Source organism: Lynx canadensis, chromosome C2, assembly GCF_007474595.2.
Source record: "Lynx canadensis isolate LIC74 chromosome C2, mLynCan4.pri.v2, whole genome shotgun sequence".
NCBI lineage: Eukaryota > Metazoa > Chordata > Mammalia > Carnivora > Felidae > Lynx > Lynx canadensis.
This window is the reverse complement of record NC_044311.2, coordinates 155,408,343-155,430,914: the sequence shown is the minus strand read 5'-3', so window position 1 is coordinate 155,430,914 and position 22,572 is coordinate 155,408,343. Positions and strand designations below refer to the sequence as shown.

General features: G+C 54.9%; 1 protein-coding gene and 1 long non-coding RNA gene across 2 annotated transcripts in view; both read right to left on the bottom strand.

Moving 5' to 3' along the window:
- The window catches only part of SLC37A1 (solute carrier family 37 member 1), a 61,804-nt gene extending 52,402 nt beyond the window's left edge, over positions 1 to 9,402 (bottom strand). Inside the window, exons 1-2 of the mRNA XM_030328980.1 lie at positions 9,096 to 9,402; positions 5,588 to 5,819 (exon numbers count right to left, since the gene is read on the bottom strand). Coding sequence (XP_030184840.1) covers positions 5,588 to 5,643 — 56 coding nt within the window. The 5' untranslated portion in view covers positions 5,644 to 5,819; positions 9,096 to 9,402. The remainder of the gene's footprint in view (positions 1 to 5,587; positions 5,820 to 9,095) is intronic.
- A 10,096-nt stretch (positions 9,403 to 19,498) lies between these two features.
- Positions 19,499 to 22,572, bottom strand: part of LOC115523909 — an 8,680-nt gene continuing 5,606 nt past the window's right edge. Inside the window, exon 3 of the long non-coding RNA XR_003971882.1 lies at positions 19,499 to 19,559. This is a non-coding gene — a long non-coding RNA (uncharacterized LOC115523909). The remainder of the gene's footprint in view (positions 19,560 to 22,572) is intronic.

Sequence of the window (22,572 nt, the reverse complement as noted above, 5' to 3'; positions counted from 1 at the left end):
CAGGGTCAGGGCCGACGGTCCTTCCTCCCTCTCTTCCCTCCTCTGGTTTACGTGGGACTCGGGGAGGGGGAAAGAGCCCGCAGCAGAGGTCGACTTTTCCCCTTTCAGAAGGCCTGGCCACAGCAGCCACGTCACTACGCCTGTCCCGGAGAGGGAGCAGACGCTCGACTTCCTCGGGGTTACCCGGGGTTATGGGACCCAAGTCCTACGCGGCCCTCCTGATTCCTTTTCCCTCTTTGTAGTTCTACCCTCCTTTTTCTGTCTTTTTTTTTTTTTTTTTTTTCAACGTTTATTTATTTTTGGGACAGAGGGAGACAGAGCATGAACGGGGGAGGGGCAGAGAGAGAGGGAGACACAGAATCGGAAACAGGCTCCAGGCTCCGAGCCGTCGGCCCGGAGCCCGACGCGGGGCTCGAGCTCCCGGACCGCGAGATCGTGACCTGGCTGAAGTCGGACGCTTAACCGACCGCGCCACCCAGGCGCCCCATCCTTTTTCTGTCTTTATCGTTTACGAAACAAGATTGTGGATGGTTATTTGTTCTATTATCCACTTTGTACTGGGTTGAATAATGTCTCCCCCCCAGCCCTCCCTCCTCCCAATTCAAGTCCATCCAGAAACCTCAGAATGTGACCTTATTTGGAAATAGAGTCCTGGGGCTGTAATTAGTTGAGGTCATACTTAGCTCATGTGCGACCTCGAATCAAGTGAGGTCCTAAATCCAACGACTGCTATCTTTATAAAAGGCCGTGTGAAGACACAGGGACAGGCAGGGCAGAGGGCCACGTGACCGCAGAGGCACAGCCAGGCCAAGGACTGCCAGCAACCACAGAAGCCAGGAGAGGCAGGAGGGGGCCTTCCCTCCACCCTGCGGGCCAGCCGACACCTGGATCTCTGACTTCCAGCCTCCAGGACGGTGGGAGGAGATTTCTGCTGTCAGGAGCCCTACAGTTTGTGGTCCTTTGTTACAGCAGCCTTGGGAAACGGACACCATCCCATGCTTTTATTTTTGTGTTGTGTGACACACAGGCTTGTGGACATTAAACAGGAACCCTTACAAATGAGCTGCCTGACACTTTCGTTCCTGGCTGTTCCGCCTGCTTTTCGTAGGGACGTCTGACGGTGGCCTCGTCCGCGTCTATCGGTACCACGAGAACAGCGTGCGGGTTAACACCACGTCTCTGGCAAAAACAGAGCACGTCTCGGCAGCGACAGCCCAGGACAGGTGTGCACTTCCAGAGTCTGCTTGGACACGTTCTTGAATATCGCAGGTGTCCCCAGATGGATAGCAGCCTGCTGCCACCTGAGAGATTCGGGGCAGAGTATCCGTTTCCTCCTCGGAGTGTTATCGCTCTGAGTTGTATGCAACCAATGACGCATACTTTAGACGAGGGTAACGGAGCAATACGATTTGGCACAGACACCAGTCCACAGGCTTCGTCTGGAAACAGTGAAACCGCGCCTAGCCGTGACGGGAGTCCCTTTCGGAGCATCCTGAAGCAGAGACAGGATGTCGGTGTGGTGTTAGCAGCGGCCACTTGGCTAAGGGGCTGTCTGCCCCTGTCTGTCCCTCAGGGAAAGCCACACCTTTTCTAAGCAATTGACGGAGGAACCGTGGGGACATACGTGGAGACCACACGGCCGCCCTGTCCCTCCCACCTCCTCAACAACGTGTGTGCCATCGCGGGCCCGGCTGCTCTACTTAGCGGCTGGCATTCCGCTTGGGGAGGGGCTTCCCTTCTCCTGTTTGTGCATTCGCTTACCCATTAGATTCGTAGTGTATCCAGTGGGCTATCATCCATTCCTAGCATCACTTATTTCCATTTTTTTTTTGGAGAGAGAACTTGGGCACGTGCGCGTGAGCACGGGGGGGGGTGGGGGGTGGGGGGGGGAGAGAGAGAGAGAGAGACTGATCGATTCTTAAGCAGGCTCCATGCCGACGGACGGTGGACTAGCTGCATTTCGAGAGTACTTCTGCCCGAGGCTCACTCTACTCAAGACCCTCAAGACTGAATGCCCCGGGGCTCCGGGGGCGCTCAGGCGGGTGAGCGTCCGACTTCGGCTCAGGTCACGACCTCGCGGTCCGTGGGCTCGAGCCCCGCGTCGGGCTCTGCGCCGACGGCTCGGAGCCTGGAGCCTCGCCCGGATTCTGTGTCTCCCTCTCTCTCTGCCCGCCCCCCCCATTGTGCTCTATCTCTCTGTCTCTCAAAATAAATAACATAAAAATTAAAAAAAAAAAAGATCCGGGGCTCCGGGGGCGCTCAGGCGGGTGAGCGTCCGACTTCGGCTCAGGTCACGACCTCGCGGTCCGTGGGCTCGAGCCCCGCGTCGGGCTCTGCGCCGACGGCTCGGAGCCTGGAGCCTCGCCCGGATTCTGTGTCTCCCTCTCTCTCTGCCCCCCCCCCCCCATTGTGCTCTATCTCTCTGTCTCTCAAAAATAAATAACATAAAAATTAAAAAAAAAAAAGATCCGGGGCTCCGGGGGCGCTCAGGCGGGTGAGCGTCCGACTTCGGCTCAGGTCACGACCTCGCGGTCCGTGGGCTCGAGCCCCGCGTCGGGCTCTGCGCCGACGGCTCGGAGCCTGGAGCCTCGCCCGGATTCTGTGTCTCCCTCTCTCTCTGCCCCCCCCCCCATTGTGCTCTATCTCTCTGTCTCTCAAAAATAAATAACATAAAAATTAAAAAAAAAAAAGATCCGGGGCTCCGGGGGCGCTCAGGCGGGTGAGCGTCCGACTTCGGCTCAGGTCACGACCTCGCGGTCCGTGGGCTCGAGCCCCGCGTCGGGCTCTGCGCCGACGGCTCGGAGCCTGGAGCCTCGCCCGGATTCTGTGTCTCCCTCTCTCTCTGCCCGCCCCCCCCATTGTGCTCTATCTCTCTGTCTCTCAAAAATAAATAACATAAAAATTAAAAAAAAAAAAGATCCGGGGCTCCGGGGGCGCTCAGGCGGGTGAGCGTCCGACTTCGGCTCAGGTCACGATCTCGCAGTCCGTGGGCTCGAGCCCCGCGTCGGGCTCTGCGCCGACGGCTCGGAGCCTGGAGCCTCGCCCGGATTCTGTGTCTCCCTCTCTCTCTGCCCCTCCCCCGCTCACGCTCTGTCTCTGTCTCTCAAAACTAAACATTTAAAAAAAAAAAATAAATAAAAAACAAAAAAGACTGAACGTCCCAGGAGAGACCAAGAGCCCATCCTGGGTCCTACCCTGCCTCCCGGGGGACGTGGGCTGTGTGAGAACCGCCACGGGAACAGAGCCTCGAGGGCCTCCGCTGGCCACCATAACGGACCCGAAAGCATGAGACTTACCCACCTGCTGAGACAGGGAAACTAAAGGGACCCCATAAAAAACCGCTCTTTTCTGTCTTTTTCCTGTTTCTAGTTTTTTGCCAAGGCCTACACCCCCGCCTTACACGCCTGTTAAAGAACAGGTAACATATGTCCTCCTTGTCAAGGTCAAGGAGTTAATGACTTCTTTGGAGTCTTCTTGGAGCACAAGAGATGACATCTAAGGAGTGACTGGGCGGGTCCTCATCAACGGCATGAATGTTTTTCCAAGACTACGGACTCACCAAGACCCCTGGCCCCAGGGCATCAGTGACTGGTGGACGACACCTAAGCACTCGTCTGGGTCTTTGTTCCCGGATTTTGAGAAGACATAGGCACTAGACCACCATCAATAAAAACCCCAGGCCCCAAGCAAACAGGAGACTCCCTCTTCTTTCCTCTCCGAGTCTCCCAAATGCTCTGTCTGTATCCACACTCTCTCCGTATCTTTAATAAACTCTGTTTATTACTTCCTCTCGGCTCACGTTTCATTTCTATCCCGTGTGAAACCCACAGCCCTTCTTGGCTGGTCCTGTGGGCCCCCCTCTGGGTCCAGGGACCCAGCCAGCCTGCGCCACTCCCACAACTGCACATGAAGGAGGGAAGTCAGGTCCCCAAAGGACATCAAGGTGCTGTTAGGAAGGGCAATGCGTGCTGGGAGAAAAACATAAAGCCCTTCGGAGGAATCTTAAAGCCAGCTCTCTCCTTTTACAGGGAAGGAAGCTGGGTCCAGAAAGGTTCAATAACTTTTGAAGGTCAAAGAGCAAGTCTGAGGCAGAGATGGAAGTGATATTCCATATCCTTGCTACCCCAAGTGCTGTCTACGGACTCCGCATCCCCTGGGAGATGCAGATTCCCTGGCCCCACTCCAGACCTCCCAAGTCAGCAACGCATTTTAACAAGTTCTCGGGGCGATTTACACGTGCACTAAAGTGTGAGAAGCCCTGTTCTACCCCTGCCTCAACCTGAAAAAAGAAAAAGAATTTGTGACATTCAGGGGTTCTTCCAAGTTCTTTGTGATATCCTTGTAATTTTCCTCTGGGAGTTTAAACATTGTACCAAAAGAGAGTTACAAAACAGACAAAGAAACGGAAGAGAAGCACCCAGGAGATGAAAGGTAAGTGTGTAAAGCCTTGTGGCCGGGTTACTGGTAGACATGAAATGAGCTGACACGGGAACCACTCTGGAAAGGAGGCAAATGTCTGCGGTCACACCGGAGACCCCGTGGGTGCCCACCAACCAGCAGGGGCCTGAGAAGCAGGGAAGAGTGTGATGCCACCAGTGGGCTGTCGTGGCAGAGAAGAAGGGTCCAGAATACACCACTATGGCATAAGAACTATTTTGAAAAGAAGGCATTTGAGTTCCCGAAATCTCTTACCCGCCCGAAAGCACAGCCACCTAGAACAACTCAAGTGTCACAAAACCCTCCCTGGGCACAACCAGGGGAGACGACCCTTCTTACTGGAGATGAGAAGTAGCCACAGCACTATCATATCTCTCACCTAGTCCCTAAGGGCCCATTTCACCCTTTCCAGAACATCGTTGGTTTTCCCGCACGTCTTCTCCTCCTCCTCTTCCCTTATTAAGATGGCAAATAAGCCCTTTTGAGTCCCATCCTTCTGCAACCTCCCATACATATGGGATCACATTTGTCTTTTGTGGTTTAATTCGCATGCCCCCAAAGAAAGAACCTAAGAGGGTATGGGCAATCTTGTTCCTTCCCAATAGAGATCAGCAGGGAAGAGAAGCCTTTGAGAGGGCGGGCCAGACGATGCAGAGCCTGACTCTAGGCTGCCCTCACCCTCTTCTTCCTCCAAGGAGCCTGGGGTTCCTGAACCCGCCATGAGAAGGACATGCCAGGAGAGGTTGCTCTCGGAACAGAAAGTGGTGTCCGGGTCTGCATCTAACTTGTTTACGCCTCTTTTTTCCCAGCAAGCTCTGCCCCAGCTAAGCCACTCGCTGAGTTTGGAGTTAATGTACTCATTTCACCCGCAGCCCTTTTGTTTTTATTTCACTCCTGCCGGGAGCCAGTGGCCATTTTTCTGTGCAGACTGCGGTCATCACGGAAACTACCGAAGACCGTGAAGGGGTCCGAACACTGTCACCACCAGAAGCGAAGACGGAAGACGGTTTGGCAACAATCCTGGTCACGTCTGCACCACTGACAGGCCAAAGGTCGCAGGGAGGCCGGTCGCCCACGGGACTTCCTAATGCCACCGGCCGTGCGGTGTCACCGGCACAGGGCAGCGGGCCCGGCTGGTGCCAGCACTTACCACTGGTCCCGGGAGAAGGAGATGATGAAGCGGATGCCGGCAGGGAGGGGAGCCATTTACGCCGCACTGACCACGGAGCTCCGGTCACAAGGCAGGATGCTTCCTCCACAGGCTCCTGACCCCGGCTCCAAGGATTTCCCTCTGGCCGCTGCGGCTCACGCGGACTGGAAAGTGCGTCGAGGCGTCCTGCTGGTTCTCGCTGGCCCTCTTCGTCCGGCGGAGGCTCGGCTCTCTACAAGGAGGACGAGGAATGGAAAAGTCGGCTGTTGTGACCAGTGCACGCCGGTGGGGTCCCCGGCTGAAGGAACACCCTGGACGGCTGCCGGCCAGCCCGCGGCAAAGCTGGACGTCCAGCACGACGGGGAACTCCCGCCGGGAGCGCTGCAAGGCGGACGCAGAGCGTCCGCCCTCGGGGACGGCTTGTTCAAAGATCACAGGGATGAGTTTCACCCGATGTTCTGATGAAGCCGCAGGCGACCCGGGGCTCGCCTCCATGCGGGAGACGTCTACAGATCAACCCCTTGGCTCTTAACCACGGTACTCCTCAGAGCTAATATTAGCCTTCACAGGAAGCCCGGTTGTGCCCGGTGGCTACACCACGTGCTCAATTACCAGGGCACGCAGGACCCCGGACACGCTCGATCCCGCCCACCGCGGACCAGGCCACGTCTGGGCCGCGCTAACAGAGAGGAACGCAGGCCTCGACAAGATGGCACATCAGCAAACCGATCGCTGACCTGTGGCCGCGCAACTCAGTGGAAACACACCGAATGCCACGGGAAGGAACTCGACCGCGCATCTGCCTCTCCGTTCCTCATCTCTTGTGGTCACCTCAGAGACCCCCAGCACCCCAGGGAGATCTGTCCCCCGTCCCAAAGCCAACCTCATGACTTGTGTTATTTTCCAGTCTATCCGCTATGCTCGGCAACAAGGAGTCTTTTGGACCAACGCATTAAATAACACGGTACATGGTGCATTGTAGGACCCTGGCCAAAAATTCACCGGCTTATATACTTTTTCAAAGAAAGCTACTTTGAGTAAACATTAATCTCAATCTAAAGCAGCTGAAATTTATTTAACGTCTTCAAGCAGCTTCCTTGGGATAACAAACAAGCAAAGCAAATAGGAGAGTCGGAGCACTGCAACTAAGTTCCTAAGTGCCTGGGCGTCTCCTCCTCTTTCATTCCAGCCCTCCCTTCTCCCTTCTTCCTCCGCACACCTTCTTCAAGGATCTCCCTGCATGACGGTAGAGAAAAATTCAAAATCCTTGCTGAGTTTTCATCCCAGAAGCCCCGACCCTGAACCCTCCACCCAGGGAGGCAGTGGAGAGGTGAGTCTGCTCCAGCCAGAACTGTGCCTTAACTTCCGCCAGCCTGCTGCACCACCCCTCCCGACCCCGCCACCCCGCCTTGGGCTGGGTGACCCTGGGCACGCTGCTTAAACTGTCTGCTCCCTTGCAGTCCCTGCCTAAAAGATAGGGATGATGGCACCTACATTTTAGGGTTGTTATGAAGAGGACAGGAGATTGTCCGTGGAAAACCCTTCACACAGGGCCTGGTGTGGAAGATGCTTGGTAAATAGCAGCTAGTGTTCTTGTGAATACGGATGAGGGAGGCCCAGGACTGCCGGGCCCCCGCTCCCATGACTGAGGTTTAGAACTTCACACACAGCAAGGGCTCAAGAGATGTGTGAAATGAATCTCCACAAATGCTTCAAAAATATTTTGCTCAAAATCTAGATTTACAAAATATTTTACTAAAACTCTGCTCAAGATGAGTGGGCCCCTGCTTGAGCCTAAATCTATTTTGAGAAACAATCTTGCGACAATGACCTCGTAGTGAACGATTTGATTTCAACTTCACAGTGCCTGAAAACGGATGGTCAGAGTCCAGTTTCTTCCTCTGTCCAAACACTGCTTCTCTAGGCACGGCTTATCTAGGAATATTCTATTGTCATCTGAATCAATCAATTAACCAACCAACCTCAATTCTGGTAAAACCTGTAATTTCAAAAAAAAATTAAAAAATCCAAAAGGCACTGGAAAACAGCAGGGGAAGAAAACGTCAATCTCTTTTTAAAACAACAGCGGATTTTTCTCCTGTACAGTGGGTCAAAGCCAAGTGCTATAATTCTCATAGCAAGTGCAGTTAAGCTGCATAAAGGTAGTGATTTTACACGCGAGATGTTAAGAGCTCAACTTAATGAGGCTCCTTCCTCCAGAGCCCGGGCGGTGCCCACTGAGAAGCATTCCACGGAGAGCCGGCCGAGCCCTCTGAGGTTCACGGCGAGGACTCCTGTAACCACCGTGAGGCATGGCGTTCCCTTCTACGGAGGACAACAGGGACAGATGGCTCGCCTGGGCTGGACACTGGGCAAATTCAGGTCCAGATCCTCTCAGCCCCGTCCTCCCTCCCACCTCGCTTCCTCCAGGCTGTCCTGTCCCCTCCAGAGAGCACAGAAGAACGAGGCAAAGCACCTGCTTGACATCCTGTGTTTGGCATGCAGCCCAATCACGTAAAAAGGAGACAGACTTTTCCCCCCAGTCGTTCTTTCCAGGCGCCCCTGGAACTCAACATTCGGGAGAGAAGTCAGAATGTACAGTGTCATTCTATCACCAAAGACAGCAGCTTCAGGACCCCCCACCAACTCTGTTAAAATCTGCCACAGGCACGTTTTTACACCCACCTTCTGGAAGAGCCCAACCCAGCCAGCTAGGAGAGGAATGACCCCAGGGAGACCTGCGTTCCCCAGGGCGGCCTCAGACCCTCCACTGGTGGCCCGGCAGTGGCTCCGTGTGCTCTTCCAAGCAAAAATAAGGAGACTGAAAGGAGGTAATGGCAAGAGTAAGGCGGAAAGGGTCTTTCCAGAACTGAGTGCTGCTCTAAACGATCTACACAACCCTGAGCACATTTTAAATGGCTTACTTAAAGACAAAGTTTTAAAAGTGGGCCTCATTTTAAGACAAACATGGATGGCAAGTGCATGCCCCTCCCCCCAAAAAGTTTTTCTTTTTTCTTGAGAGAGAGAGAGAGAGAGAGAGAGAGAGAGAGAGAGAAGGAGGGGAGGAGGGGAGGAGAGAGAACGAATACAGCTTCCTTCCCAGAGAAAATACTTCCTGCGGTTGGTACTTTAAAGGCTCTATTCCATATTAAAGATTAATGACAATGGCCACTGTGTGTTTCCCGGGGTCTAAAGACAAAAAAGGACTCCTCTACCTGTACCACTGTCCTTGCCTCCACCCGCAGACAGAACCTCAAAGGTGGTGCACAAAACAGAAGCTGCAGGTGCCGGTTCAAGACTCCATGGTGAGACACTGAAGGTCTGGGGCCTTGACCCACAAGGACACCAGCGAAGGGGCCTGGGAGGAAATCTAACACAGTCACCAACTCAAACAACTTGACAGGATTTCAGATCCGAGGCAGGCAGCACGTTCCCGGCAGCGAGCTCAGGGAAGCCGGAGGAGAGGCAGGCGTTACAATTCATTCCCCTTTTAGAAAGAAATTCCGACCTGGGGGCCGAGGGCTGGGGCTTTCCAGGGTCCTCCGTTCAAATGCAAATCCGGGCGGTCCGCCGCGGTCGCCGGGTCACCGGGATGGGCCGCGTGGCTGCTGGGGCGGGGAGGGCCGGAAGGTGGGAGAAAGAGGAAAAAAGAGCCCGATGGGTGGGGGTCGGCAGGTGGGGGACGTCCCGGCGCTCCCCTCTCGATCCACAAGGTCGCTGTCACTCGCGTCGGCCGGGAGGCTCACGAGCCCGGGAACCAGCCGCGCCGCACGCAAACCGCCCAGAGGCCCAGGGCGCCGGCGCCCCGAGCCTCCGGGACGGCTGTTCCGCCGGCTCCTCCCCGGCGGCCGGTCCCGGGGGAGGCGGACTCGGCGGCACGCCCACGTCCCCGGCGCGCGGCGGACAATGCGCGGGGCTCCTCCCGCGGCGGCCCCGGTCCCCCGATGCCAGCGCGGCCGGGGCGGGGTGGGGAGGGGGGGACCCGCAGGACCGCTCGGCCCGCCCCTGCCCCCACTTGCCCGGGGTCCCCGCGCCGCTCGGGTCCCTCCGGACGCACGGAAGGAGTCGAGACTCCCGGGCCCAGGCCAAGGCCAAGCACAAAGGCCGGCGGGGCGGGGGGCAGCCGGCGCGCCGGGACCGGCCCCGCCGCGGCAGGTGCCGCGCCGCCGCCAAGCCCGAGGACGCCCACCCCGCGCCGCTCTCCCCGCCCAGCCCCTACCCCTGTCCCCGAGCCTCACCTGCGCCGTAGCCCGACCCGGCCGCCGCGGGCGCTTCCTGCTCGCGACTTCCTGGGGCGGCGCGCGGAGGCCCCGCCGGCCCCGCCGCCCCTTTCACTTTCCTGCGGGCCGTGGGGCGCCGGGGCCCGGGCGGCGGCGGGCGGCGCGGCCCTCCCTCTCCGGCTCGTCCCCCTCCTCCGATCCTCCCCTCCCTCCCGCGATCCACGCCTCAGCCCCGGCCCCGAGGCGCGTCCAGGGTCCCAAACAGCCCCGGGGGCGCCCCCACGCGAGCGGCGCTGCCGGCCCGCCGGCTGCTGGGGCCCCCAGGCCATCCCCCCGGGCGGTATTTCGGCGGCCGTCCTGTGTCCTTGCACCTGCCGGCGGGCTCCCGGGCATTCATTGGCTTGTTCTCCACTGGCCAACGGGGAGCCCCCCCCTGGGCCCTTAGTCCTCAAGGCAGGTCTTGCCGACCAGCAGCAAAGAGACAAAGCGACGCGTCCAGCGGGAAGGCCCAGCGCTAAAAAGGGCGTGCCTTGGGCTACTGGCCTTTATTCCTATAGTCCCTTCTCAAGGGTCAGAATCAGGAAAGTAGCATTGTATTAAGTGAAAGTGGGGTCCACGGAGAGGCTCTGCTGAGCCTTCTTTTATCACGTCTGGACGCGCATGACCCACGGCGGCTCACAGGGTTAGACGGACAAGCCCAGCCTGGCTCCTCCAGTCACCTGCATCCGTTGCACTTGCTGGTGTCTTCACACCTGATCCCCGTCCCCCCTCCCCCAACAATTGTTCTCTGCATCCCGCTCTCACTTTTGGCCCACAACTGACCTTGGGCAGCCGCCAGAGGGCCCCATGATGTTCCTACAGCACCCACAGAGCACCCTCTGTAGGCACAGAGCACCCAAGCCCCGCTCCCAGAGGAGCACCTCCCAGGAAGAGCAAAGCGCAGTAGAAAACACATCTTGCAGATGAAATTCCAGGAAGTGGCTGCCCCCAGCCAAAACTAAGAACAATGCTTAGGGCTAAAACAATCCAGGGCCTCCCGGTGAAAACCTTGAGGTCTGTAGGGACAGCGGCCCTCACCGAGCTGCCCTGCCCCGCCCAACATCTCCCTAGGGCCAGCTCCCTCCTCCCCTGCCAGGCTCGCGGTTTCCCCTGGGGCCCCGTTCTGTTTCTAGAACACGGTTATCCTTTTCCGTTGGCTGAGTTGACTTGTGTCCAATGCACGGCCTACTTGGCTTTTGCAAAGGTTCTCCATGCAGAAAGGAAACCTGCCGGCTGCAGGTGGCCCCGGGGTTCGGCCACAGGACACCTGCTGGGGATGGCCGCAGGCCCCTCAACGTCTCTCTCCCTTTGGCAGGGTCTCTGTCTGCCAGTCCCTTCTCCCTTTCCTGACTCTCCATTCTGAGTGATCCCCAAACCCGCCCAGTGTGGCTCCCAGCTCGTCCTAGGTCACCCCTCCTCTGGTACTCCTGCAGGGTCTGCTCAGGGCTCCTTGTCTGTCACTGAACGTGTGCATCAGCCGTCCCCTCCCCCCACTTCTAGGCTCTCCCTCAGGCACCCACTCTCCCAGCTGCACCAAATCGCCCTCCTGAAGCAGCTGGGATCCTGTCATTCCCAACGAAAACCCTTCACGACGCCCCTTGGCCCGCAGGAACACGACCTGGTCCTTTAGTAGCGGGACAACAGGCCTGACCCGCGCTTACAGCTTCCTGCCCAAGCTTTGTCGCTTCCAAGAGGCGTGCTTTCTCCCACACAAGGCCGTTTCTGCCTTGCCCTCCAACCTCAGCCGGTCCCGGTGGGCTCAAACTCTGCGTGCTGGATCCACTCTCTCCGTCTTCCTAGTCTGCGCTGCGTTTCCTGGGGGCAGTAGAAACCAGTTCATCCTGACTTATCACCAGGAACTGGTCCCAGTTATTTCTAAATCTACCTCCTGGCCCCCGGCCTGGGGTTGGAGAGATTCTCAGGGCCCAGCCCTGACTCAGAAGACACCAGTCTCTGTTTGCCAGCCGCGTGAAGGAGTGCGGTGCCACAGGGATGGCGTCTCCTGACGGTGTTCACAACATCTCCTCTCAGAGAAAGTGGTATTTGTATGGCACACGGAAAAACCGGAGGGAGCCGGACGGTCTTCATGGTGTTTGCTGAGAATGTTAGTCTTTTAATTTTAGAAATGATGACAATATTTATCTTTTATAAAATATTAATCGGGTATGCGATCATAAGAAACACCTGAAAATGTCTTAGGGGAGATAATAAATTTGTGTCAAACTCCCCAAATAAGACAGGTCACACTTTGAAGTGAAAACCTGTGATTGCTTCACGATGAGAACGCACCAGGCTTGACGGTGAAGACGCCGCACGCAGGTTCTGGACGGAGGGCGCAGCTCGCACGTCACCACTGAGACGCTTTCTTTATGCAACCAGATAATTTTAAAGCCATTTGTTGCCATCACAGATCTTACAACAGTTGAAATTGTAAAGAATCTAACAGCTCTTCCTTCTCTTTCATTGACACGTCATGTGGAAATTTCTTAGGAGAACAGAACGAATTCCAATCCCGTTGAACTTCTCATATCCAGCATTTCCAAATCGTGACCAGGCGCGCCAGGCCACAGGCGGTGTGCCCTCGGGGGGCCACTGACACAGCCGAGGGCCAGGGCTCCACACAGACGAACCCAGGGCGGCCAGACTTGGGCTGGTCAGCTGAACACACCTCGCCTGGTGGGGGGGGGGGGGTGGCCTCTGCTTTAACCCCAAACTTCCATGCTTGCTGTCAATGTTTTGATGCTATTTCGGTGAAAGAGCCACAGACCAAACGAGGGGCAAGCTCTTTCTTATCCAACAGATGCTTACTGCTTGCCTAGAGCGGCCAGCCCTGTGCCAGGCACTGAGGCCTCCAAGTCAGCAAGGGGCGTTGACTCTGAAAAGTTCATAGAGCAAGAGGCCGGGTGCACTCCAAAGCAAATCAACGTGAACGTGAGGAAGGGGCATTTCTTAGGGCCACCGTGACCAAGCACCTCAAACTGGGTAGCTTCGAACGGCCGAAGTTTATGGTCTCCCAGCTCTGGAGGCCGAAAGTCTAAGATCAAGGCTGTGCTCCCTCTGGAGCCTCCAGGGAAGAATCTGCTTCGGGCCTTTCTCTTAGCTTCCGGGGTTGCCGGCAATCCTCGGGGTTTTTCAGCTTGCGGACGCCAGGCTCCAAGCTACCGGTCGTCGCGCTGCGTCTCCATGTCTCCCCTCTTATGAGGACACCAGTCGTTGGATTTCGGGTGCACCCCGCTCCAACATGACCTCATCTTAACTATTTACATCTGCAGCCTCATTTCCAAGTCAGGTCACGTTCTGAGGCTCCAGGAAGGACAAGGATGTGTGCGGCAGGGGCAGAGCCTGGTACGGGGGGCGTTCCCTAAGTTCGAGCAGGGCACAGGGTGTAGGGAAACTAACGGGGGAATGCATCCTTAGGCTAGCAACATCAGGAAGCTGCTAGCACGGCAGGCGGAGCTGAGGCTGTGGCCAGAGGTGCTCGGCAGGAGGGGGCTGGGGCTTGGGAGCGGGGGTGACTGCTGTCTGGCGGTGGCCTGGCAGGGACCGAGCAGGGAGCGAACAGTCCTCTCTCTCAAGTCCTACTCTCCCACTGACCCAAGCCAAGAGGCAGGCAGAGGCGACGGGGCCCCACTGCCACAGCACGGCTCTGGGAGGCAGAGACAAACGTGATGCTCAGAGAGCACCCGGCTAGGGAACGTGTCACACAGATAACCAGCGATCACAGCACTGTTACACGTGATAACAGGGGGCATACAGGGTGCGAGAGAGCCGCTCCTGTGGCTGTCCGGGCTCGAGATACAGCTGCTGGGGAGCACGGGTTGGAGAAAGATCTACGAGACCAGAGGAAGGAGGCAACGGAGAGATAGGAGCCAGGGCTGGCCCCCACATGCCTGACTCGGGCAGCTAAGTGAGTGGCGGAGTCACTAGGGAGACATGGATGCGGGACACAGACTTGGGGGGCAGGCGGGAGAGGAACATATTTGTACTTGTTGAGCATTTGGCCCAGGGGACCCGTCAGTGCAGATGCTGACCGGGGCTGGATGTGTGGTTTTAGAGTCTCTGCAAGAATCCTAGGCTGGTGGGGGCGGCTGGGTGTGGACAGCAATGCACAGCAGGGGAGAAGCTCGCCCAGGCAGGAGGCTAAGACAGAACCCAGGGAGGCCAACATTTAGGGGCCGGACAGAGAGGAGAAGCTGGAAGCCGCGGACACAGTGGTGGGAGAGGCCGGCAGGCGGTGGTGACGTCCAAGGGCCCGAGGAAGGCAGTTTCCAGAAGGGGAAGGAGAGGGCCAGATGCAGCACAGGAGTCAGGGTTTACAGGCTTGGCCCAGAAGGCGGGGACTGAAGCTTCCAGGGGGGCGGGCAGACCTTCGTAGGGGACTGAGTGGGAGCAGGAAGCAGAGGCCACATAAAGCAGACAGACCATTTCAGGAGGGTTCGCTGAGCCTGGGAGGAGAGAGAAGGACCCAAAGCTGGAGGAGGACCCGGGGAGGAGGAAGGGCACGTTTGAGGCGTCTGGACGTTTCCAAGCACAGGTGGAAGGGGACAGGACACGAGAGTGAAGCCCATGGGCCCATCACGCACTTCATCCACTGCCAACACGCGGCCGACTGCGCCTCCTCCTTCTGTCGACCCCCTTCCGGTCCCAGGACCGTTCTGCCGCAAATCCCAGACACGGCCGTATTTCATCGGCAAATTTTCAGGATGTATCTCTAAAAGATAGGGTTTTAAACACCACCACAACCCCATCGTTGTGGCTCCCCAAACAAGAATAATCCCCATAACAGCATCAAATACCCAGCCTGTGCTCTCTCCTCCCTGACTCCCTACGTTCTCACTATTGTATTTGTTTTTAAAGTGTGTCCATTTGAGGGAGAGAGAGAGAGGGAGAGGGAGAGAGAGAGAGGGAGAGAGGGAGAGAGAGAGGGAGAGAGAGAGCAAGGGAGGAGCAGAGAGAGGGAGAGGGAGAATCCCAAGCAGGCTCCATGCCGCCAGTGCAGTCCAACGTGGGGCTTGAACCCAGGAACAGTGATATCATGACCCAAGCCTAAATCCAGAGTCAACGCTTAACTGACTGAGCCACCCCAGCAGGCACCCAGCTATCGTGTCTGTTTTTAAATGGGGTTCCAAACAGTCCACACGTGCCTTGTCCTGATGTGTCCCCCAGGTCTCCCCATCTGGAGGTTTGCCCTGCACCTCTGTCTCTGCCCCCGCGCTCTGGTCGCAGAGTCCGGGCCGTCTGTCCCGCAGCCTCCCACACCGTATGGTGCAGATTCCGTCTTCGCGATGTGGTCCAACATGTCGTTTTTGCTCCCTGCCCTTCCTGAGCTGGGTGGTGAGGCCTCGAGGTGGGGCAGATTCGGGCAGTGAGGAGCACAGCAAGCGCGACAGCAGATGTCCCCGGCCCGAGCCGGTTACTCACCGGGGGTGAGAATCACAGGAGCAGTGAAACTGTGAGGTCCTCATCCCGTGACGTCTTCCTGTGGGCAGCACGCGTCTACAAGGACGGGCCTCCCCTCACCAATTATTTAGCTCTGAGGCGCGGTGCATACAGGCAAGGAGGAATAAATGCGGAACTCCTTAGTGGCCAGTTTGCAAAATAAGGTGTAGGTCTTCTAGCATTCTTCCCCACGTCACCAAACAGTTTCTTCCCGCTTTGTTTTGCCCTTTTGTTACGCGCACCGGTGGCCGGCGCCTGGCTGTGCTCTGACCCGCTGCCCTCGCCCCCCTCATTCACCCATTCCGGCCTCTTCTCGTTGGCTCCCGACTCCTTCCGCCACGACCTGGTCCCCTGATAGCGTCCTTGCTTTCTAGTGTGACAACACGTTCTGGGCTCACCTCACACGTCTGCCCCAGACCTGGAACCAGCCGCTTCTCTCAGGAGACACCCGTCCTACAGAAGCCACCAGAGGGAGTGGGAGTCGATGCACACAGGACTGGGGGCTGTCAGCTTAAAGGACACAGGGCCCTCCAGGGGCAGAAAGACAGGAATCCAAATCACGCGCGGAGGAATGAGCCTCGGGATGGGGACGGGACAGATGGAGACAGAGATCATTTTGTGGGCGGGAAGGCGGGAGGTGAGAGTTATCTGCTCTCCCTTCTTGCAGAAGGTAAAGTCGGGGGCTGAAAGTGAAGAGGGAGGAGGTGGCCTCTGGTGTTTGGGGACAATCCAGAGGATTTAGCGGAAGGGCAGCAAACGCTGGGGGAGGGCAGCAGGTGCCGAGAGACAGAAAATAACGCGATCACGAATTTCTATTGGTGCCGATCTGTGCGCGTGGAGTGAGCGTGTCTGTGACCCGAGTGACCCCGAGGGAGGACGAGGGTGGGCAGATCCAACCTGAGGGGCCAGCTTTTGTCACCCCCCCAATTTGCAGGGAGGAGTCACTCTACCTACTGGGAGGTTCTGTCCTTCATGACCAAGAACGGGAGAATGAGACCCTACTGTGTGTAAAATAAGCCCTGTGCTCGGGGGCTGGGGTTGCGATGAGAAGTAAGGCTTAAAACAAGGACCTCCAGTCCGAGAGAGCTCGGTGTCTGCGGAACTGGAACCGGGAGGCGAGGCCAGGACGCTCCAGGGAAGGAGCAGAGGCAGACATTCCCAGAGAAGGCCTCCCTGGAGACAGCTCTGGCGATTCTGGGCTTCAGAGCTTGAGGAAATGCCTCAGGCTTAGAAAGCATCCAAGCATTAAGCATTATTAGAGAGGTAAAATCAGCGGGGCTCACTTAACTCGGAGAAGAGAAGCTTCATTTTATCTCCACTCATTAAAAACTCAGAATTCTGGCAGCTCTGGGGCCCTCAGCGGTGAGCGAGGTGATCTCTGCTCAATTATCCGCGTTGTTGCTAACGAACAGAATGGACGGCGGTGGCCCGTCCTTACTGGAGGGGCACCCTGCGAACATCACCTTACCCTCCCATGGTTCCCTGGGGCTGACGTGAGGGCGAAGGAGGTCACGTGTTAGGATGGCACCTGGGTAGAGATTTTTTTTTTACCTGTTTGTACACCGTGAATCCTTAGCACCTAGAATCAAGCCTGGCACACAGGGGACCCTGGCTGAACCCTTGACGCTGACTGGTCACAAGCGTGCAGTGGCTCCACCGTAAATACTGGCAAACACAGCACATCGGCATGAATGCGTAACGGTTCCCGGACACACACTGGGCGCTGGGTAAGAGGGAACTACAAAGTCCCTCTCTGCAGCTTATTTTGTGGGTTTGCCAGTTTCTTCTAAAAATGGAGTTCGGGGCACCTGGGTGGCTCGGTCGGTTAAGCGTCCGACTCTTGGTTTCAGCTCAGGTCAAGATCTCACAGTTTCGTAAGTCTGAGCCCCACGTTGGGCTCTGCGCTGACGGTACGGAGCCTGCTTGGGATTCGCTCTCTGCCCCTCCCTAATCACACCGTCTCTATCTTGAAATAAATAAAGAATCCTAAAAAATGTTTAAATTAAAATAAAATAAAAATGGAATTTGATTTCCTGCCCCTGATCTTTAATGTAAGTCGTGTTAAGGTTCGGCTCGGGGGCATAGAGCTAATAGAGGTTTTAAAGCCAAATGTGCTACAGGGCGCCTATGTGTTCCTTCACAGCCATCCCCCTGCTGGCAGACACGGGCGCATCTGTGAGGGGACGTGCAGTGTGACATGTCAGTGGCCGGGTACCAAAGAGTGGCCTGGCTGCCCGCGCCCACCTTCCTCCCGCAAGCATGCTCCTCGCGATCGCCGCTGGGCCGATCAGCACTTACTGGATGTGCCACTGTGGAATGTTCCTGAACGTGTTTATACCTCAGTGTTTCCTCCTCTAAGGCAGGGTCACTGAGCACTTCTCTGTGTAAGACACTGTCCCTGTTACACAGAGGGAAAGGACAGGGTGCTCACCATCTAGCTGGCATGAAACAGAGAACCTCAAGCCGCGAAACCCCCAAATCCCCCCAAAGATCCTTAAACAGGTTACACATTTTCTAATTTTGACTTAAAAAAAATTTAAAAAGTGTTTCAGAAAAAACAATCATGCACTTTGTTGATATCCCAACTTTTGTGAATCAAACAGGATTCTGAACATTCTACGGAGCCAATCAAAGGAGCGCACTGGTGAGATGAAGTCATCTTCGCCCAACTGACCTTGCTTAATAGACGTGGGATTTTACATTTCCATCCCGTTTTGGTGGGGAAACTTCTAGGGTCCCCACACCGAGAACCTGCCCCTTGTGCCAGAAACGGCGGCAGTGGCACGGGTGGCGACCAGGACCCCCGGGGTGGCCCACAGGGGGTCCGAGCCAGGATTTCAGTGCCAAGTTGTAGTGCTCACGTGGTGTTTCAACCCTCTGTGGCTCTCCTCTTTGTGGAGGGGGAGGGAAACGATCCCGCAGCTCTCCTGACTACTTACTGTGCTTGGCCCCAGCCTTTTAGAGGCTTCTCCTAGCAGCTGGATCATTAAAGACCAGGCCCGGGAGGGAGAGACAGACATAGTTACACGCAGGTATACCGGGGCCAGAAGCAGAGGCGAGGCTTGCACCCAGAGCCGAGGAAGCACTTTTGATGGTCGCTCCAGAGTAGGGATTGAAGGGGGTGCCCAGAAAAGACAGCTGAAAAGGTATTTCCTTAAAAACGTAAAGGAGTATAATCTCCTTAAGGAACGCTCCATACCTCCTTCAAACTTGTATTAAACATTTCCACTCATTCTTTATCAAACCTTGATTGAATGAAGATAATTTTGACATATCCTCAAGGCAAAACATTGTTTGGTCATTTAAAACACTTCTGAAGTGGGGCGCCTGGGTGGCTCAGTCGGTTGAGTGTCCGACTTCGGCTCAGGTCATGATCTCACAGCTCATGAGTTTGAGTCCCACGTCAGGCTCTGTGCTGACAGCTCAGAGCCTGGAGCCTGCTTCGGATTCTGTGTCTCCCTCTCTCTCTCTCTGCCCCAACCCACTTGCATTCTGTCTCTGTCTCTCTCAAAAATAAAAATAAACATTAAAAAAAAATGTAAAACACTTCTGAAGAAGCTCTGACACGTGTGCCATAGAAAGTACATGGTAATGGCAAGTGAGAAATGAAAGCATTCCCATCAAGTACAAATATCTGTGCATTTAAAAAGCCTGGAAGGATTCACGCCAAAATGCCAGGAACGGCCGGACCTGGGAGGCAAGGTTCCTGGTAGTCTTTCCTTTCTTCTTTATACTTCACTGCATTTTACCCACTTTGCAAAAAACACTTAGTAATTTTTAATAATTTGAGCCTTGACCTTGTGTCAGGCTCTGTGCTAGACTATGGGGGTCAAGGCCCTGGGAGCACTTAGGGAGGCAGACCTGAAGGCACCAGTCACGATTGTGGCAGGAACGCAACAGAAGGGAGGGGACCCAGGGGCTCGAAGCAGGTAGGAAAGCAGCCCCCCAGGAGGTTGCGTCTGGGTAGGGTATTCAAGGTGAAGAGAAACATGAGAACCGGGAATCGCGTTTCAGAAAGAGAGAACAGCATACACTGATCTAGGAGGGCGTCCTGGAGAAAAATGATCTAAAAAATTAACAGTAGCTCATGTAGGTGAATAAGCCTTTGGTGGAAAAGTGCTTGTCCTCACGAACACTCCGGGAAATACAAAGTAAAAGCACCATGAGATGCCCTTTTGCCCATCAAATTAGCAAAGGAGAGAAATGACTTACAGCAGGCACGGGTTCCGCGGGCAGCAGTCGCCGGGCTGGAGAGCGGGGCGGGGCCGGCCATTCTAGGAGGCAACACAGTAGTGCGCATTTAGTCTCCATGTTCCTCCCTCTGGTCGGTGAACCCTCAACCCGCATACAACCAAATCCCACACAGGTGGATTTGAGTTGTGGACAGAGATCTATGCACGCAGATATTCACACGGATACATTTCTTCATTTGGGGGAGTGGGTTCAGGGTGACCACTGCATCACTTTGCTACATCGCTGGCATGTGGGAACACGTTATTCTTCCGGATTCTTCCGGACGGAGCGAAGAGTATGTGGTCAGTGATTTAAAAGCCCGAGCGAAATATACACATTCCATTTCTACAGCACGGGGCGTTTCCAGAGCATCTCATCCTCATTATCTTTGGTTCTCATGACCTTTCTGCAAATTGGGCAGGACAAGCCTTGTTGCGGCAGAAGTCACTCAGCTCGCAGGCTCCTCCCTGCACCTTGCTCAGAGAGCCTGATGCATCCTTAAGTCCTGCAGGGTGCAGCCCCTTGTCCCTTGAGATCTCCCTCCACCATCACTGGCCACACCAACGTCATCTGTGACGGCAGAGTAGGACCAATCTTACATATCCACTAGGACAGAGGAGTGACATCTTTTTTAGAATAGGGGTCCAAGATGAAGCCACGAAGCATCAGAGTTTTGGTAATTTTTTTTTCATAGCATGGATTAATGTTGAATTTGTCCTAAATGGTCTGCACATTTTCCTCCTTTCCTCAGAGCCCCCTAATACCCAACCCAGGGGCCCCGCACACACACACACTGCTACAATTACTTAACTAATGTATTGAGAGGGCCCCTGGGAAATCAAACCTGATTTCAGAGGGGTAAAAAACCCAGCTCATAAAGCAGAAGAAAAAAAGAATAAAAACTGGATGTACTTTCCTTTTCTTTCTCTTTTCCAAGTGTTGCATAACTTCCAGTGCTGTTGCAAAATGATACCTAACATTCAGTTTGATCAGCTTGTGTTGACTGAACCCTTACTGTGTGCTGGGTGGTGAGAGCAGAGCACAGAGGAGCCGCAGCTCTTCCCCTGAGTTGCTGTCCAGCAGACAAGGCCAGTCTGCACAATTTCCAGACATCTCGCCTCCACCCCGGCTGACTCCACTAACCTCCCCGCCCCCCCCCCCCCATGCACATTACTGAATGGTTTCGCTTCCTGGGTGGTCAGGAATTCGTTTTTGTCTCTTGATGACACCAGTCTCAACATCCCTCATTAAAGCACATAACTCAGGCAGGTGTGTCTGTTTGTTTCTTCTTTGCTGACTGCCATCTGCATGAGAGAGGCGTGACTTCAAACTGTTCCAAGAGCCACTTGCGCTTAAGAATCTACAAGTCAAGGGCAGCCTGGGCGGCTCACAGTTAGGTGTCTGATTCTCAGTTTCGGCTCAGGTCATGATCTCATGGCTCGTGAAGTGGAGCCCCACCTTGGGCTCTGCGCTGGTAGCACAGAGCCTGCTTGGGATTCTGTCTCCCCCCCTCTCTGCCCCTCTCCTGCTCACGCTCTCTCTCTCTCTCAAAACAAAGAAATAAATGTTAAAAAGAGAACCTACATGTCTATATATTTCCAGAAACTGCAGTCTCTTCCTGCCCTCAGGTGTATTAGCACTAATGAATACGAGCATTTAGTGAAATCTCTTCATCACAGCCTAACTCTGATCCTCACAATTACCTGGCTGACACCTTGGCAGTTTGATCCCTCTTTAGGAAGAAACGACAATTGAAGATAATTAAGATAAATCGGAGTCAAAAGTTCACCAAAGACCTACCGATAGAAGGTGCTTAGCTTACTACACAGTTAACACAGAATACTTATTAATAATAGCTTGCATTTACTAAGCACTCCCCACTGGGCTGAGCTCATTAGAAACATTTTATTCAGACATGGCAACGGCCCTAAGAGGGCAGTTAGCTAGATCTCCATTTTAAACATGGACAAACTGACCAGAAAGAAGTAAACAGAGCTAGGGTTCCAACCCTGCATCTGACCCCTATCCACTAAATGTCATTAAAAGTCTTTTATTTTTATTTTTTTTAATGTTTATTTATTTTTGAGACAGAGAGAAAGAGAGAGAGAGCGCGCCAGCAGGCGAGGGGCAGAGAGAGAGGGAGATACAGAATCCTAAACAAGCTCCAGGCTCTGAGCCGTCAGCAGAGCCTGACGCGGGGCTTGAACCTACAAACTGTGAGATCATGACCTGAGCCAAAATCCGAGGCTTAACCAACTGAGCTACACAGGCGCCCCTAAAATCTTTTATTTTTTAAAATAAGAAGTTGCAATTCCTGTTTTTAAAATATCTGTTGGAGGGGCGCCTGGGTGGCGCAGTCGGTTAAGCGTCCGACTTCAGCCAGGTCACGATCTCGCGGTCCGGGAGTTCGAGCCCCGCGTCAGGCTCTGGGCTGATGGCTCAGAGCCTGGAGCCTGTTTCCGATTCTGTGTCTCCCTCTCTCTCTGCCCCTCCCCCGTTCATGCTCTGTCTCTCTCTGTCCCAAAAATAAAATAAAACGTTGAAAAAAAAAATTTAAAATATCTGTTGGAGGGGGGCTGGATAGCTTAATTGGTTAAATGACTCTTGACTTTGGCTGAGGTCATGATTTCACAGTTTGTGAGATCGACCCCTGTGTCAGGCTCCACACTGACAGTGCAGAGCCTGCTTGGGATTCCCTCTCTCCTTCTGCCCCTCCTCCACTCTCTCTCTCTCTCTCTCTCTTTCAAAATAAATAAACTTTAAAAAATCCATATAAAGTATCTATCTAAGGGCGCCAGGGTGGCTCAGTTGGTTGAGCAACTGACTCTTGACTTTGGCTCAGGTCATGATCTCACAGCTTATGAGATCGTCCCCTGTGTCAGGCTCCACACTGACAGCATGGAACCTGCTTGGGATTCTGTCTCTTCCTCTCTCTCTCTGCCCTTCCCCCTCCTTCTAAAAAAAAAAAAGTTGCAATTCCTATTTTAAAATGTTTTTTTATTCTTTATTTATTTTTGAGAGACAACGAGACAGAATGCGAGTGGGGGAGGAACA